General features: G+C 42.4%; 1 protein-coding gene across 2 annotated transcripts in view; it reads left to right on the top strand.

Annotated features, from left to right (window-relative positions):
* The window catches only part of CDH4 (cadherin 4), a 430,462-nt gene that overhangs the window by 351,480 nt on the left and 60,958 nt on the right, over positions 1 to 18,024 (top strand). For both annotated transcript variants that reach the window (XM_069872039.1, XM_069872040.1), the window contains exon 7: positions 1,882 to 2,054. In XM_069872039.1, coding sequence (XP_069728140.1) covers positions 1,882 to 2,054 — 173 coding nt within the window. The remainder of the gene's footprint in view (positions 1 to 1,881; positions 2,055 to 18,024) is intronic.

An 18,024-nucleotide genomic window follows, 5' to 3' on the forward strand; every position in this document is an offset into this window, starting at 1 on the left:
GCTTGAAGAGGAAGGCGAAAATTCATTGCTTGCACGGCCTCGTTTCAATTCAATGTTCCTTCCCTCTCCTGAAGTTTATTGATCAGAAAAATGTTAAAGTTGTTGAATAGTTTGTTTTCATTTCTCAAATGTGAATCAGGATTATTGCAGAAAGATAGGAATGTATTCATCATTAGAATTTGCTCTACACATTCATTTATTTTTTAATCTATAATTCTTATTGAACTAAGAATACTCACAGGGGTATGTATTACCATAGAGAACACAAAGAGCCCAATTGAGCTAGATGGAAGGAGATCAGCAAAACACTTTCCACAGTGCAAAAATACAAACTTACGAGCCACTTCTTGCTGATACTGGGAAATGTTGTTTTCCCAAAGTTTGGGAAGATACTGGGGGGCTGCCTACGTGCCAAGAGGCCTAAAGACACTTGGCTAGGGTATAAATTTAGGCATGCAGAAGCTATTGGTAGGCCTGCCCATTTGGAGCACGGGGAATGTTTTTAAAACCCCTTGCAAACAGATGCAAGCTCTCCAGCTCTCATTTTTCCTCTAAACTGGAAGTTTGGTAGCTTTGTGACCAAAGTGGGGATCTGGGCTTATTAGATGAGACACAGTGCAGCACTGATGTAGTCACATATCCCCGAGGTTGCTGATGGCTCGCATGTAACCAAGTGGGCAAAACAAACTCAGCTCTTCTTGTAAAACAATTCACTACTCCATCTTGAATCATCTCAGGTTCTTGTTGGGACCACTTTGCATCTCCTCCAGCACGGCAGGCTTTTAAGTTGGTTCATCTGTTCAGAGTTCCCAAATGAGCAGTCTTCAAGCAGTACCTTCCATTTTCCATTGATGCTACTGGGTTTTTATGGTTACTAAATGAGGTTGTGTCTGGTTTCACTGTCTCTCTTTGCCTTCTGCACCTCCTTTCGGGTCTCATATCATTAGATGCATCCAGTGTTGCAGATTGCTTTTTGTAAGCAGTGTGCGTCTGCCCTTTTAGACATTCTCTCCTACCAATATAACAAGCATAAAGCTGGGCCCTGTGAGCACTAGGGGGGTCGCAGGACCATGCAGCTGCAGGAGTCCATCCAATCAAGTAACATCTTTTACCCTCATAATGATAATTTCCCACTTCAGCAAAACATCCCGCTGCCAAACTCCAGTGATAATGAGCCTGTCAGTGCATCAGTGCACTCCCAACAGTATCTAGAAAGTAGGGATTGTTTTTTGCAAGGCAAATGAAGACACTGATGATTAGCAAGAAACAAACCAATGATTCAATGCATCGCTGGCCACACATACCAGATCACTTATTTTCTGTCTTGCTGGGCAGCAGCTGTTCCGTTTGCTCTGCAGAAACGTTTTTTTACCCTCCAGAAGGGGCCAGAAAGATGGACATTTCTCCAAGGACTGGAGGCAGCAGGCAGTTTCTTCCTGCACTGTGCATGAGCGTATTGATGGGGTCCTTCTAAAGCTACTGAGAAGCCTGATGGGCTTTCTACTACTTTACTATACTTCTGAGTGCATGTGAATGCAGTGATTGCATGGAAAAAAATCACCTATGAGAATCTATATGAAATGATAGGACAAAAAATGCTGCCCTAAAACTTACAGTCACTGAAAGAATTAGAAGTTAATCATAGATATTCTCATATGGCTTCTCGCTATATACCAGTTATGTGTCATCAGTATCCTTACCAATCATCTAGTCTCAGCAGTGTTGCTGTTTTCATAATCCTTGCTTTGCCTAGGTGGCTGGATTGAAATGGGATGTCTACCCCACAGCATTTCTCAGTAAAATGCATGACCCTGAGTCAATGGGAATGCAATCTGTTCTGCAATGAGACAGTCCTGATATTTCATCTTCTCTTGTTCCAAGGTACCTACGTGATGACAGTGACAGCCAATGACGCAGATGATGTTACTACGGCAAACGGGATGGTGAGATACCGCATTGTGACTCAGACCCCACAGAGCCCATCACAAAACATGTTTACTATTAACAGCGAGACAGGAGACATTGTGACTGTGGCTGCTGGACTTGACAGAGAGGTGAGTTTAAAAGCCATCACACCAGGTTTCCCGTTGTTGAGGATTGCTGACTTGCAAAGCCCAAATCCTGACTTGAATACCAAGCCCCTAAAAGTTTGAATTTCAGCATGAAGATCACGGTCTTTGCATCTGTGGAGCATCGTAAGTTTGATGTGATATTTTTCTCTTAATCTATGTCAGTCAGAGATTTCCTTCTCCTTGCATGTCAGCCCTGGCAGCACCGGACTCGATGATCCAGTGGGTCTCTTCCAACCTGGTTATTCTGTGATTCTGTGATTCTATGATTTGGCCCCTCTGCAGCGTATTCTGCTGAGTGTCAGTTGACGGGCATCACTCTGCTGAGGTTTGTGCCTGTTACATTCACATGTGGGGCTTCTTTTTAGCCTCAGAGCTGCATGATGCCCTTGGGAGGAGTCCCAAATGCAGCTTGCGGAGCCACTGCTGGGAGCAGATAAAAGCACCGGCAACAGCTCAGCAGGAAGAGGAGTGCTCCGAGGCAGCCAGTGGGACCAAGAGAGACCCAGGCTGCTGTCTGGAAGCGGTGCAGATTTGGGACTTGCCCAAGGCACAGTTTGAGGGCGAGACAACCTGGGGGTAGATGCTGTGTGAAACGGCTTTCCAAGGAGATGGTCAGGTGAGCAGAGAGCTTTCCAGATGTGAAGGCAAGAAGCAGAGCTAGGGGACCAGGAGGAGCACCAGAGCCTGTTCCTCCTACCTGACGTGGCCGACTGCAAGCACAACCCAGGGCAGATTTGACCTTTCCCTGCTCTTTTTGTTTAGTGAACTGGAAAGTTAGCTGAATCTTAAGCAGGTAGATTATCGCAGGCAATGCTGCAGCCTGCAGCGTGCTTGCAGTCGAAGAGGAGAAACAAGTGCTGTAGACTTTCCCGGCACCCCTTGGAAGAAGAGTGGCTGAGTACTTGGAGGAGAGATCTGAATTCTGGCAGGAAAATGCTGATTTTATGGAAAAGACAGAACAATTATTGCCCCCGTGACATCAGTAGGGGCTAGCATTTTAATGTAGGGCTTTACAGGGAGAGAAAGGTCATTGGTTTGTATTAATTTCAGCGACTTCGATTGGGATAGCTTGATGGGAGAGAGATTTTAATTTCAGCAAATCAGCTGAAAAAAGAGGCAGGTGATAATTAGGGGGAAAGGATAAGGCAGAACGGTTGTCTTTTTTCTGATTTGTCTCTTTGCATCTGAAGTATTGTAAGAACTTGCAGGGGAACCATATGCTTCATGTTAGTTCCCTTGTTGGACTGAGTCTGGGAAATCAAGGCAAACTGGCACTTTGTAAATGGAAATGTGGTGTTGAGTGTCCCACAGCCGAGCTCCAGATTGAGCAAGGGACACTTGGATCGAGGCAGAACAACCAGCTCTGGGCACTGTCCTGGGGCTGCCCTGAAGCACTGGGACATGCTTGTTCCCTCAGCTTTCTGCTGCATTTCAGGATTACATCTGGAATTGGCAAAAGTTTCTGGTTTATTAACACAAAGTTGCATTAGGTCTAAATTGAAAAATGTGTTTAAGCACTCCCAGACCTGTACCATAGATTGTTTTCTTGGTTTTGTTTGTTTTTCCTGAAATCTTGAGAAAGCTATTAGAGGAGTAAATTTGGATTTGCTGCTGACATTTTCTTGTTGTTAGGAAAAGGAGCCGAAAAGCAGTATTTGGAATGCAGATTTGTGTAAATTGAAATGTTAACAAATCTGACCTATTCAGCTAAAACTTCTACAACCAAGATAAATTCCCTGGGTGCCAGTTATTTGTCCAAATGCTTATTGACACATTTATCAGTGCCTATGACACTATTATGTTAAGCTGTGTTGGAACAGAACCAGGTTTTCAGTCTCCGTTGGGCCCTTCTACCTTGCTCCTGCAATGCAAAGGCACCTCAAATCAGGTGCAAAACCAACATTTCAAAGCTATTCTGTACCTGAAAGACAGGTCCATGTTCCACATCCAGCATTTGTCTTTCAAGAGGAGAGAAAATCCCTTTCAGAACAGGTGTTTCTAGCTCAGTATTTCTGTCACATGCTCCTTAATGAGACTTAATGATGCTTTTGGCATCTCTGCTAAAACACTGGTTCATAACTGGTTTCTTGTATTGCCTTCCATTTATGAAATGTCCAAGGAACTGGACAAAGCATTCCACCTTGCTTTGTGTCATGAGAAGTGTTTCAGTTGACCTGCAAGAAATGTATTTTAAGACAAATTCTTGTAGCTTGCTGCTGTTTCTAAACCCTCATTTCCACAAACCAAGGAGGAAATTAAAAACTCAGCCTCTCAAATTGTGCTAGTCTCTCTAAATGTGTCTTACACTGAAGATAGCAAAATGAAAAGCCAAGGTATTAAAATATTGATGGCTTTAAAGTTATCTTACCTGGTTCCCATTAATCTGGATGTAAATATGGTTACAATGCTCTGTGTCCATTCACTCATTACGACTGCGCTTAATTGAATGGATCCCCAAGGAAGATAAAGATAATTGGACTGCACTTCATAAAAATTATTAAAAGAGGACAGTTTAGCAACAGCCCGATTTAAACTCCTGGATGCCTAATGGTAAGAAATGCCAAAGGTGGAACAAAGGAACATCTATCCCCTGAACTAATTGGGAAAATTATAGGGATTTAGAGTGCACTAGGGGATCAAAGGTACATTCGGACAGCCAGGTTAAAAGCAGATACTTGCTCTAATACAGGAAAACATCAAGAAAATGTAGGAAATCTGTACCTGATTTAATGAAAGTAGGAGAGAAAGATCAAATAATGGTGGGAGCACAGAATGTGTGGATTAATAGGGAAGGCTATGAACGGTTGAAATGGACAGGTCGTTACAAAGTTCAGGGGTAGGAGGGGACCAAACCAGGTTATGAAATTTATGTCAGGCTGCTGTGGAAATGGGTGGTACCACAAGGAGATGCTACCCAACCGATAGCTTAATTTAGCAGTACGTGTGAATTCCAGATTTCATTGCTTTTTTTTTTTTTCCACTGGGAAGAAAATAACAAGAGGTAAAAAAGGGTCAGCTGTCCCCAGCTGAGGCTCAGAAACAGGCAAAACATTCATATTTCTGTTTTCCATTCTGAAAAGTAACATTTCTCCTTATAATCATGCAAAAGGGACCAGATCTCTTCTGCATGTTAGCTCGTTTTGCCTGCTGCTGCTCACACTGGCATCCCGGGCGGGGATCGAGCCCAGACTGTCAGTCTGACGCTGAGCTCCTGGTGCAGTAATTCAACCCCATCGGCTCTTTTGATTTCTCTGGTGGCAGAATATCTGTCTCAGCAGCACAGTAAATCTGCACTGGGGCTATAGGATAGGCAATATCATGCTCTGAAGAGCCTCTGCTAAATATTTTATGGGCACAGACTTCAAGCAAGCAGGAACGGGGAAAAAAAGAAATGAGAGAAGAGGAGCTAGTTGATCCCAGACTGCTGGCAGGCCAGTAAGTGTCGAGACATCTCAAATGTCATCCAGGCTTATTTGAGATAATAAGTATTTCAGCTCTGTGGTGCTTGTAGTGTAATGTTGCTAACTTTTTGAGGTCTCCTTTAGAAAGAAGTCCCTTCCCAGCATATTCATCTCATGTTGAAGAAATGAAGAAATGAAGGAAGGCAGGAGCTCTGAGTTGCTTCTTCCGAATTTCTATATGTTTATATTCCCTTTAAAAGTGATTGGAGCTCTGGTGCTGCAAATGCTTTTAAAAATACATGAAATCCGATTCTATGATTACTACACTTGGCTTTCTGAAAACGTGATGTTGCTAGTCTTTCTCAAGTGAGTGAAAGATAAAAGTGAGAGCCTGCCAACAACTGACTTTGTGGCTTATTTTATTTATGAATGAAATGGCAGGATTTTTATGGGGAAGAGGAGAAGTTCTTCTTATTGGCAGAGACAGCTGATTTCTTTCCCAGCGCTCTGGTTTTGGTACAACTAGACATTTCTGATAGAGCAGAATTTTGAAATGTTATGTTAAAAAAAAAAAAAAAAAGCAGTACTCTGCCTCTCCAAAAACTTGAGCGGGAATTGGTTTTTACCATCTGTAGTAACTATCTTGGGTACTTTTATCTCCAAGTCATTGCAGTAGGTTTTCAAAACCTCCTTGTTACTTCATTTCAAATGTTGGCTGGGAGTAAACAAGACATTCGCACTGGTGACAGGAATTAGTTTAGCCATTTGGACTGCTATAATCCATCCTTTGGGAAACAGAAAGCAATCCACTAGTCTGAGATTACCCAAATACATTGTTTTTAATCTGGGCTTGGCTCTTCCAGCCAGTCAATACTCCCAGTGTAGCCAACAGGTAATGCAGGCTGAGCCTTCCTTTTTGTACCAGGATAGTTTTCTCTGACAGGAGAGTCCAGAAGCTTTCAATGTTTTTTTCCACCCCTGGAATATAACAAAAGGAATTTATTCTGTTCTAAATTATGGTCACCTGTGTTAATTATTTCCCCTCACTGCATCTCAATGGGATGTTCTGCGAAGCTGCACCTCGTCCTCTGAGCAGGGCAGGTGGAGCATCTGCTGCAGCACGAGGCTGAAAGATCTTGACACGATAGGCGTGATATATGTGTGAATCTGTGCAGATTATCAGTTGTCTACGTGTACTGACAAAATACAAGAATGAGGGAAAGTGACATCTAAATAGCTTAACTGCATCCTAAGAGTTTCTGTTCCCTATTTTCCTCACACAAATTAGTCGCCTTCAGGGAGCAGTGAGGACTAATGCGGAATTGGTAAGAGGATGTCGCCTTCTAACAGGCACGATCTAGCATGAGCTGTGTTCGCCGTTTGTGTCTATTAGAGGAGTTCTTTACAGTGAGAGGGATCCGGTTTTCATTCTCTCTCCATTATGTTTTCTGGAGAAGAACTAAAACAGGGTGGTTTGATTCTGCTGAGCCACAGTATCTTGCTTTTAAAGATGAAGTTCCCATATCACTTCATTAATAAGTGCTGAAAAACGCATCAGCAGCTGACCTCACAGGGGGAGAACGAGAGTGAGAGATTAGCAATTATTTTGCCAGTGAGGTACATCCATTTCTATGAATTTGGACCACAAGACACTACCTGTATTTAGCTTCCAGACTCTCAGATTCCCAAAATACTTTCTAGTGACTGAGATGATGAAGGACTGTAACAATATTCCAAGGGTAAGTGGCTTTTTCCACTTCTCACAACATTCGTATAATGACTGGAAATCCTTGTGAAACGTGTCTTCAAGCCAGACATAAACTACTGGAGTCTTAACAAGGATAAGCAGGTAAAATACTATAGCATTTTCAGTACAGCAGGTCGGACTGTGTGTTTTTCTTGTCGCTTCAAGGCTTGGCCTTAACATTTCTGGCAGAGTTTCCCTTTGCTATCGAGAAGCAGTTGCCCCAGCCCCATCACACAGCAAGCTCTGCCTTCCCTGTCTGCCCAGCAGCCATACGCCATCCCAGGGATTTGTGGAGGACATACTCTGGGGGATGAAAGCCGCGCTATAAATGTCATTTATCACTGAATACTGTGTTATTCCTGATAACTTGTAATTTTTCAGGTCTGTATAACAAAAATGTAAATACTGAAGCTTTATATATTAATATGCCTGAAATCATTACTTAAAGATAAAACTGGTTAAATTATTCAGTTATAAAATTATCCCATTTCCACAGCAGCATATCCTGTCAAAGGAAGAGCTGATTAGCCATAAGCTGAATTTAGCCAGTAGATTTATGCTTGATTCTGGTTTATGTTTCTGCATTGTATGTAGGACTGATTTGGGCTTACTCCGTCATTCCAGCACGCATTTCATTTTCTCATTACGGACAAGAATGACCTTTTTAAGTAAATTTTGGTGTGGAGGACTAGCAGTCATCAGTGAAGAAGATTCATTTTATTAACCCCATTTAGTGCCTTTGGAAACATGTCGTGCAGCCAATGGAGTCCTGCTTCTAGTAAGTTGAGGTACCAGAAGTTAGTGGATGGGAAGGGCTTGTATCTGCTCTGAGTACTGTTGGTCCAGCACTGCTTAATGTAAGGAGTCCTTGTTGCAGGCTGGGGGAAGGTGCAAGTGAAGCATCATCATAGAAATAATACCATGTGTTTTAAGTAAGAAGGGAATTATGTCAGTGGTCCTGGAGCTTTGTTGCAGTGCCTGGAAAGAATATGTCTTGTCATCTATGTTTCTCATATAGCAGTAGCTATCTCTCTTTCTGGTGGGTGTTTTCAGAATCTTTCAGTCTTCTGCATGATTGCTGCAACTCTCTAAATCACATGCTGCCAGTTTTTAGAGCTTCTGTGCATAGAAAGGGGTTTTTGTTCTTTGATGAAAATCTGGTAGCTAGATAGAATGATAAATCTGATAGAGGAATCGCTCTGAGCCATAGGCCTTGGAAGACAATACCATGAGTATGTGTTTCACTAAAAGAGAGTATTCGGAGATGATAGAAGAAACTTTCAAAGAACAAAAGAGCTTTCCAAAAAGCAGGCTGGTAAATAGCTTGGAACCTATGGGAGTCCAGTGAGTAGATATGGAAACAGGCATAGTATTTACCTCAAAAAAATCCCTAGCAGGATGATCAGGATGCAGGTGTAATGAGCTGGACACCAACTGGTTTTGTAAACTGTGATGATCTGTTGGCACTTTTTGAGTGTGAGTTTGTGTAAGGACAGCCTAGCTGAGGTTTCTTCTGCTCCTCCCTGTGCTTAGACACTAATGGCCCTGTCGTCACTGAGGGGGTTAGGAAGTTAATAACATTCACAAGCAAAGAGAAGCACTAATGAAGGAAGTGAGAGAGGACAAGCAGCACACATTTCATCATACTGCCTGGACAGGCAGAGCATGCTTTATGGCCACCTGTACTGCTAATCCACGACTGATAGATTATGCCATTTAATCCTTGACACTTCTGCTTTTGGGGAAGGAGCCCTTGCGTGCTCTGGAGAAACATGGCACAGCAGAGCCTGTTTGGTTAAGCAAGCTGCTCAGTCTGATAGTTTCTGTGAAACCTTATCACGCTCTTCCCGTTATTTCAGTCTACACAACACTAGCTCTTTGAGATTTGGAAAATCACAGTCAACCCGTCACCTGAATAAGCAGTCCTACCAATGTTTTTAATGCTAATTCTGAATTTGTCTTCCATAATTCTTTGCCTTGCTGTCGGCATTGCCAAAGTGCCCTATTCACAATGGGGACACTCTGTGTCTTCTTTGCCACTCCTCTTGCCCTTTGATGAAGGATAGTGTCAGTGCTCTTTGTTGGGGATGAGGAGTGACCCGTGATTTTGTGGCCGTACGATCCTCTTGAGAAGTTGGTTTCACATTTGCAGACTGGTTGCTAACAAGGCTTCATCTTTCCTGACACAGCTCACAGCCCCCATGCTCCAGTGAAACCTGTCAGAGGAGCTGATGGGGAGCCCACCTCGGCACCAGAGCACTTCTCTGCAATAAATATCTGGCAGGTGATCTGCCACACACAGCTTGCATTTGCCCTGGCCCTGCTGCTGTCGGAGGGCGTGTCGTTCCCCGTCCAGTTAGACCACAGTCTCGTTGTTCTGTGAATTTTTTTATTTCAAGTCCCTGTGGCTTGTATGTCCTTTCTCAAGATGAGTGCAAAAAAGGATGTTTTAACCAAGAGCAGAAAAAATTAGTGTGTAAAAGTAAACCTACAGCCAGTTTAAACCTTCCGTGGAGCTGATTCGACCAAGAATGAGTCCTACCCTCTGTCTGAAATGAAGAGTTTCCTCCCACTCAGACAGTGCATATGGAGCTATATGCTGCCTGCCAGAGTAGCTCCCAATTTTTTTTTAATTCTTTTTTTCCATTTGGCTGAGACTCTTTTAGACACCTGGCTTCCTTTAGATATTGCTAGCATTCAAATGCAGTAGCCTCTGGAGGAGATTGTTCTGCTTCACATGTTAAACTGTAATGACTTCTTATTCATATTTGGGCAGGCTATTGAAGAGATGTTGCTAAATTGAAAAGCTACATGATTTGAGGTTGACCTACTCAGATAAAACAAACCTTTAATTGGACCTGATTATAGAGTCTAAGCAAGAATAGGACTGATACCCAACCTAATCAGTTCTCTTTTTTAGATGCAGATATCTTCAGAGCCCCTCCAATAAGAAAATACCACATATAGTAATATTCATAGACCCCTTTCTGTCTTTGCTCACATTTCAGTATATACAGAGAGCTCTGGTACAGTCTGGTTGCCCTTGTTTCAAGTTGCTCGTGAAATCCCACCTCTGACTACAGTGGGTTGGTTTATACATTATTCAATAGCAAAATCCCTGCTGAATAGGAAAGGGGGGGAAAAAAGTTAAATATCGGAGTGGAAAGCTCACCAGGTCCTTAGCATAATCTCTGTGGTTCAGACCTGCATTTCTTTTTCCATTTGAGCTTGTCCTAGAGTATAGAAGAGTGTATCATTCCAATTTTAGATAGAAGACTACCTGTTCAGCTCAGGCAGATTTAAAGGTTTTCTTCTGGTACATCACATACTTTCCTACAGCCCCTTCCCCTCTCCAAAGGGATTATTGTCTGAATCTGCACCAGGTCAAGTGAAATAATTAAACACAAGCTGGTTCCACTAATTAACTTATCCACAGACCATTGTCTGTTATTAGCATTTTAAAGAGAGATTTTGTTAACTCTTTCTTCATAGACTTAGCAGTATTTTTTAATAACACAGCCCATTCTTATAGGCATCTTTGGCTACATTTCTTGCTAAAATATTGCCATCGACACATCAGCCAGGGCATGAATGAGTTTACAGAATGTTTTCAGCCTGCAGCAGCTACTTTTCTTAACAGACTGTAAAAAAAAGGCATCTTCAATGCATAGGAACGTGCCTGTCAGAAGACCAGATATAGTCTTGTATTCTGAAAGTATTCTTAAAATGGAAAGTCATCAGTGTAAACAAAAGGGACTATTAAATGCTTTGTAAAATATAATTTAAGTGGTGATATATCTAATGTCATTATGATACTTCAGAGCTTTGGAACAGTGTCAGGATCATGGAGTATTTAGCTGGTGGGGATGTAATGCTTCCAAAAAGACAGAAATGTGTGCACAGGAACACAAATGTGGGAGTTTGCTATTCTGCACCGCAAATACTGTCTAATTTGGAGTTCTGCACTAATTAGTATCCAGAAAGGTGGCAAAAGGTGGCTCTTTGAAGAGGAGAACAACTGTTCTTGTCAGACGATTCCAAGCATCACAAGACTGGCTATAAATAATCACAGCTGAGGTTTGGGATATTCTCCATTCACTACAGGCTGAGAGAGGGTTTATTGGATAAGGCCAGTAAGGTGTCGTGTGCTGGCAGGAAGGAACTGTGTTGCTTTTCCTACAATTGCACATTAAACCATCTCGGAGCTTGTAGCAGCACAGCACTGAGGCAGCTTGTTCGTCATGGTATCCTCACCATCCTTTCTCCTCATTTTTAAGCTAAATGTTTTTCTTTCATTATTGTTCCGTTATTCCAATTTTCAAAAATTGAGGGGATTTAATGTAAGAAATCCTCATTAAATAGAGTGTGTGTCAGTACATTGATGTTTTATTCAAGCTATTTCTGCTCCAAATGCCTTTCTAGAAAAGTAAATGTAGTTTTCAGTTAAAGCAAACAGGTCACATACTGTGACCTCAAATCCAGTGGCTAAAATTCAAAAGGGGAACTAATTGGATAAAAATGCAGTGACTCATTATCCAGATATTCCATAATGTGGCCTTTCCGGTGTTTATTTATACAGCGCTCTGAAAAATAAATAGATTGCAGTTTCACATTCATACCAACGTGGAATTCTTCTCAGTTCATAAGGAAAAATCTTGGTTTACTAGTTAAAGGTTCGGGCAGATGTTCAAACAGGGTAAACTGGCCAGGCTGATTCCTGTTGCCTGAGGATGGGAAGCAGGGTTTATAAGTCAACAGCAAATGACTCTTGTAGAATTGGTAAAGCCTTTCTGGTAGATATCTGCCTTTCTGAAGAGAGGGTTTGATACCACCCAAGCAAGCATATACGGAATAAAATTCCTACTTTGGAAGTGTTACTTTCACCTTTTCAAAGTTATATTCAGGGAGATAAGAAAAGCAGCATCCTTCTCTCTTTAGCTATGTAGACCCTGTGGTTTGTTTGCAGCAGAGTGGAGCTGCCCCAGCCATGGATTTGCAGTGTTTGAAACACCCTACAATATGTTGTATGTGTTTTGCTCTCAAGAGAGCTTGTACTGAGGTGAAGTGAAGCAGTAGATGAGGATACTCCACACATTATTCATTCTGGAAGTGTTTTGTTTTGGAAATGTGTATGTTTCTGCAATTATTTTAGCCATTAAACTTCAGCCCTGGAAATGCTTTCATCTTGGCTGATTCCATCTTTTTGTGGCCATGGCAATGCAGAGGAGTGTGGTGGGAAATGTGTTATTAGATTTGTAAATTATGTGCAGTTTTCCCCCCTTGATGTTTGCTATCAGAAGACGTGGTGTTTGACAGAAAAGGTAATGAGCAGTATTTGCTTGTAAATCAGCAGCTGGGTGTGGTTTGAACGAATGCATATTTGAGCATAAAGAGAAAATCTGAAAGGGTTGCGAGCGCTCCTCACTGTCAGAAAATCTGTCCTGTGGATGAGCAGAGGCAGGTCCCTCAGTGTGCACTGGAGAGGCACTGGGTGACTGCATGAGTTCAAAATATTCAGTTCACAAAGCAGTCACTGCCTGGACTGTGCACACATAGATGTACCTGAGCTGACTTGCCACAACCAAGCTTCTCTAGTGCTAGTAAAATAGCTTGAAGACCAGAGAAAGCTGAAGGACGTTGGATGGATCTTTGGGTAGGTGCCCACCTGCAGCTCCTTTGGCCATGGCGGCATTGCTGTGAATCCATAAACTAGGGGGCTGGAGAATCTCTCGGCTTATATCTGTGAGTGAAAAATTAGGCATCTGCAATCATTTATGTAAATGATCCTGGTTAGGCAGAAGATGCCCCACAAGCATTTCCCACCCCCAGATTAGGACAAAATAATGAATTTTTTAAATTGTAATTAACAATCAGAAAAAAAAATCTGGAGAGAATCAACATTTTTATTTTAGTAGCTGTAAAATAGTCACCTTGATATTGGTCTCCTAAATTTGACATTTTAAAAGATCAGTTTTTGTCAAAGTTATCTCAAGCAATTAAAACCATTTTTAAAAAGGACTATTTTGTAATGTAAAAATAAATTCCAAGTGAGGGAGAGGTTTCAACTGCTTCCTTGGGAGCAGTTTCACTCTTAGCATCTCCTGATGAAAAACCACTTTGTCATAATATTCTCCACCAGTTTCCATCCTCAGGCCCCTCAGCTCTCTATATGGTCTCTGCCACTGCTGTCATCCTACCATATCTAAATGGTATTTAGGGATGTTCCTCTGAAAGCTGATGCCACTGTTCGCAATAAGAGCCTATTAATGTAGCTCAGAGTGACCACTGCCTGCAGTATTAGCGTCTTCAAAGGCTGACTGACAGATTTGAGAAATGGATTTTGCATTATTGTGCTGACCTCCGATGCTGTACCAGGGTAGGTTTAGAGAGGAGCACGTTCATGGTGCTTTTCTTACAGCAACCAGGTGTGCAGGGGAGCACTCAGGGAAAACGCATCAAAATATCTGGCAAAAACTCATTTAAAGTTACATAAATAATTGTTTATGTTTTCGCATGCAGCTATTTTGAAGTCTAACCATCTCTATCTGTTTGGCGTGGCCCTAAATAAATACACGGTTACATAAACACGGAATTTGTTTGGGGATTTTTTTCCGATGAGGTCCAGGCCCTCTTTGCTTTGCAGTACTGCACAGACTGTGAGAAGGAGGTGTCTGAATTTCAATGGGACACTTTGACACAGAGAATCCCATTCTTAGTATGTTTTGTGTTTCTAAGTCGTGCGGTGACAGCTACCTTAAAAGAAGACACAGTAAATAATATGGTACATTTTTTTGCTAGAGGAATTTGAATGTGAGGAGAAAGTCCAAGCTGGTGGTTATGTTTCATTTAACATTTTTCACCCCTGTTTGGTACAGCAAGTCCGTGTCTGCTGATGCACAGTACAGGTGTTCTGCTGACAGGCTTCCCAGCAGTATGTTGGTTCCCCGCTTATTTGGAAAGGCAGATGATTGCTATGCAAGGAGAGGGCTGTGTCATGATCTGTGGTGATAACACCACAAGCCCACCACTGCTGCATTATCATCTCACAGGATGCAATTACCTGATAAATGGTGACGCTCTCCGTAGCCGCGCGTTGCTTGCACGCCACTGCAAGCCTAGTCTGCAAAGTAAATCCGGTGTTCAAAAGTCCGTAAGTACCGTTGAAGTGTTCTCTAGTAGATCCCTGGGTTTTATAAATGAGAAAATAAGCAAACTGACTCAAGGTGCGGAGATGCTCATCTGTGACTTCTCTGTTCCAAACCAGAATAAAACATGAAAGAATAATCTGAAAGACGTGATGTTTTTTATTGAAGAAATAATCACAGAGTCACTTATCAGAATCAGGAAACCTGCTTTATCCTTTGTTGCATTATAAATAAGAATTATGTTTGTTCTTGGGAAACAAGACTGAAGTACACTGCAACACATTATTGTGAGTGACACACAGGGAGTGACTGAATAAATACCACCCGTCTGTTCCATTAGGTGATTTTGTCTCTTGTGTTTCTCTGCTTTCCTTTTCAGGAATGAGTTGTTTTGTCTTTTCAGAGGTGCAATTTGACTACTTATGGGTCACTCATTACTGGGTCTGAATTCAAAGCTGACTCAAGGTAGGATGCTGACTGGCAGGCAGGGAGTGCGGTGATGGGAAGGAGGCAGAGGCTGAGGTCTCAAGCTGTACCCCGATCTCCCACTGCCAGGGTGTGTCGCTCGCTTGTGGAGGCACAGCTGCCTGCCAGGCCATCCCAGAGTGGTACGGAGGAAGGGAGAAGAAGGGAGAAACATCTGTCCTGCACCCCACTGCCTCTTCAGTAATGGGGAGATACAAGGAGGGTCAAGGGTAGAGATAAAACAGAAGGAGGAGGAGGAGATATTTGCATGGGTGGGAGATTAAGGAGAATGGCATGAAGGGATTGGTAGCAGAGCCTAATCAGGCTCAGGAGCATCTGCTCACCAAAACTCGCCGAGTGCTTACTCACACTGGTGACTGGACATAAGCAGCCTTGAAAATGATTGAATCTGGTTAATAAATAAGTGGTGCTGATAGTGTTGGATGTGTTATGTTGAAGGAAGAAAACTGAGATCCCATGAAATACGTGGATATTTAGAGTTGTTTGGCAAGAGGTCAAGTAGTGATGAAGCATAGCTGGAATGTTGCAGCTATCTTCTGTGCATCATGAGATGCAGTTACTGCAGTTACTTTTTTTTGCCCTTTTTCCACTCTTCATGCAAACTCTGGCAGGCAAAGGCTTTAAGCTCTGTATTCAAAGGGAAATAGAAAATGCCATTCTAGATGGGACAACCCACATAGTTCAGCATCCTCTCATGATACTGGCATCTGTCAGAGCTTCAGGCATGAGCTCTTGGAGCTGTGTGTTTGGTAGTTGTCTCACACTAGGTGATTAGATGTAAAATTACACAGTATCATCTTAACTTGGAACATAAAACCGTTTCCATGCTCTGTCTTGACTGTTCATACGCCTCTTGGCAGAAGCTGTTGCAGACACCAGCTTTCAATCCTTTCAAATTAAATGTCAGTTGATGGCGGAGTCGTCCTTAGCATGAGCGTCCTGCTAATTCTGCTTCCCCAGCTCTGGAAAGCAGTTCTGCACCTCCTGAGCTTGCTGATGAGCAGCTCATCTGGGAGCAGTTTTGAAGGAGATCTTTGACTTTCTTTGGCTTCCCAGAGGAATTCATAATTATTTCCTCCTTTATCATAGAGTGCAGCTGGAGGCTTCAGCTCCATTAGAATTGCCCTGGTAATTTCGCAGTGTGAAATTTACAGCAAACAAGGGACATTAACGTTAAATAAATTTATGCAACAGCAACCCTCACCCAAGTCATTAAAAGTGTGTGCAATTTTTAATGGATGCTTCAGCATGGCATTTGATAAGTTTGTTCATTTCTTTTCCCAGTCTGTTAAGTACACGTATACGCACATAAATTTTTCTGCCAGAGGTATTGGTAAAAGCTGGCTATGGCCTCGAATGCCACTTGCTTGCAAATGCTTTAAACATGGCTATAATCCCACCCTCAATGGAGTGAAGAGGGGCTGTCACTGGAGAGCAGATTTGTGTGTGAGTGTGGGTCTGTGCGCAACTCGAATAATCCAATTGAACTATGTAGTGATTCTGAATTATGTCTATTTGAAGAGACAGGATATCATAAAGGCTGCTAATATGGTGGAAAATTATATTAAGCTGAGACAAGACAAAGTTGATTATGTGCTAGACTAGTGCAGATGTGCCTGGCGCTAGTCGTTTATGCATATTGATTGATCTTAAATATAGCAGAGTAGAGGATGGGAGTGGTGTTTGTATGGTTATTGATTTTGTTTCAACTCCTTGGGCTGTCATCGTAAGCTTTCAGATCCAGCTATCTTGACTGATACAACTCCTGATCAGAAAGCCTGATAAGAAAGCAGGCATGAGGCTGACGTCCTAGCCAAAGAAAACATGCTGGTTACACCCTTTTAGAAGCAGACTGTTGCACTTATTCATGCAGATACTCAGGAACATGCCAGCTCTCTGTAGCTCAGTGGAGCCTGAGTGTAAAATTCATTGAAGGCTGCAGTTGGGCTTCAGCAGGCTTTGGGTTTCAGCTGGTTTTGGTTTGACCCCAGACTTGGTGGAAATTACTGATCTGGGCGTTAAACAGTCCGAGAGTGCTCGCATGAGTCAGTTTACTGCATGATGCACTTTTCTTCCATTTGCTAAAAGGAAGTTATTTGGGTTTTTAATCGATTTGTTTTGGCTTTTACAAACCTGCATGAGCAGAACTGTTGTTTCTCCTCCTCTCCCATGTTCCACGAAGTGAAGCTGTAAGCAGGAGATTTTCAATACCGTTCTTCAGTTGATTTCTTATTCCTCGTGAGTCTTTATTAAATAGGTATTCTTGAGTGCGGCTGTGCTTAAGGCCTCTGACCTTTGCCACCAGGAAACCTGGCTCCAAGGGCTCTGGAGCTCTGCTGGCATCATTTGCATGGAGCTTGAAACGTGACAGGGGAGTCGAATAAGATGTTGGTTTTCTAATAAACAAAGTATTTAGGAGTGGAGAGAATTACACCTCAAGCAGTCAATAAAATGGATTTGTGGCCGTTTGCCCTGCGAGTTTCCTAAGACTTCAGTCCCGAGAGTTTATACATATGTATGGCCCTCTCCACCTGCCCTGACTCCAGCCTGAGCTCCGTGTAGATGAAGTCTGCCAACACAGATGAGTTTTCATGATTATCATTTAGTTCTGAAACAGAAATTTGTAAGCATGTTGAATCAAATGCATATGACTTAACTTTGATTTATGTTTGAGCTAAGGTGAAAGAACTCTTATCTGTGATTATAGACATCAAAGACAATATATTGAAATTCAGTTATTATAATGTACGCATCATTTATCAGATCCCTGCCCAATAATGCCAGCGTTTGCTGTGCAGAAAATATAGTTTGATGGATTACCTGCTGCTTCTCAACATCTTTCTGAAGGCTGAGGAAGACAAACACAGAATTGCTTCACAAATGTCAGACTCGGGCTCTTTCAGACTGGGGAGAGGGACTGAACCCAAAATCCACAGGGCAGCCAGCAAAATACATAGGCAGGGTGAGAATTTCAGGGCGCTTGCAGTCCTCTGAGGAAGCAAGGGGGTTTGTTTCCTGCTCTCATCAAGAATAGGAGCAGCCCACTGACTGCGGGCAGGACATGTATTGCCTTTTGAAGAATTGGTCCTGGTTTAGCGCCTGCTCTTGAGATCCTGCTGATCTAAAGAACCCACATTTTTACATCTAAAGCAGCAGTGATCTGGATTTGGATC

Source organism: Phaenicophaeus curvirostris, chromosome 18 (genome assembly GCF_032191515.1).
Source record: "Phaenicophaeus curvirostris isolate KB17595 chromosome 18, BPBGC_Pcur_1.0, whole genome shotgun sequence".
In the NCBI taxonomy this organism is placed as follows: domain Eukaryota; kingdom Metazoa; phylum Chordata; class Aves; order Cuculiformes; family Cuculidae; genus Phaenicophaeus; species Phaenicophaeus curvirostris.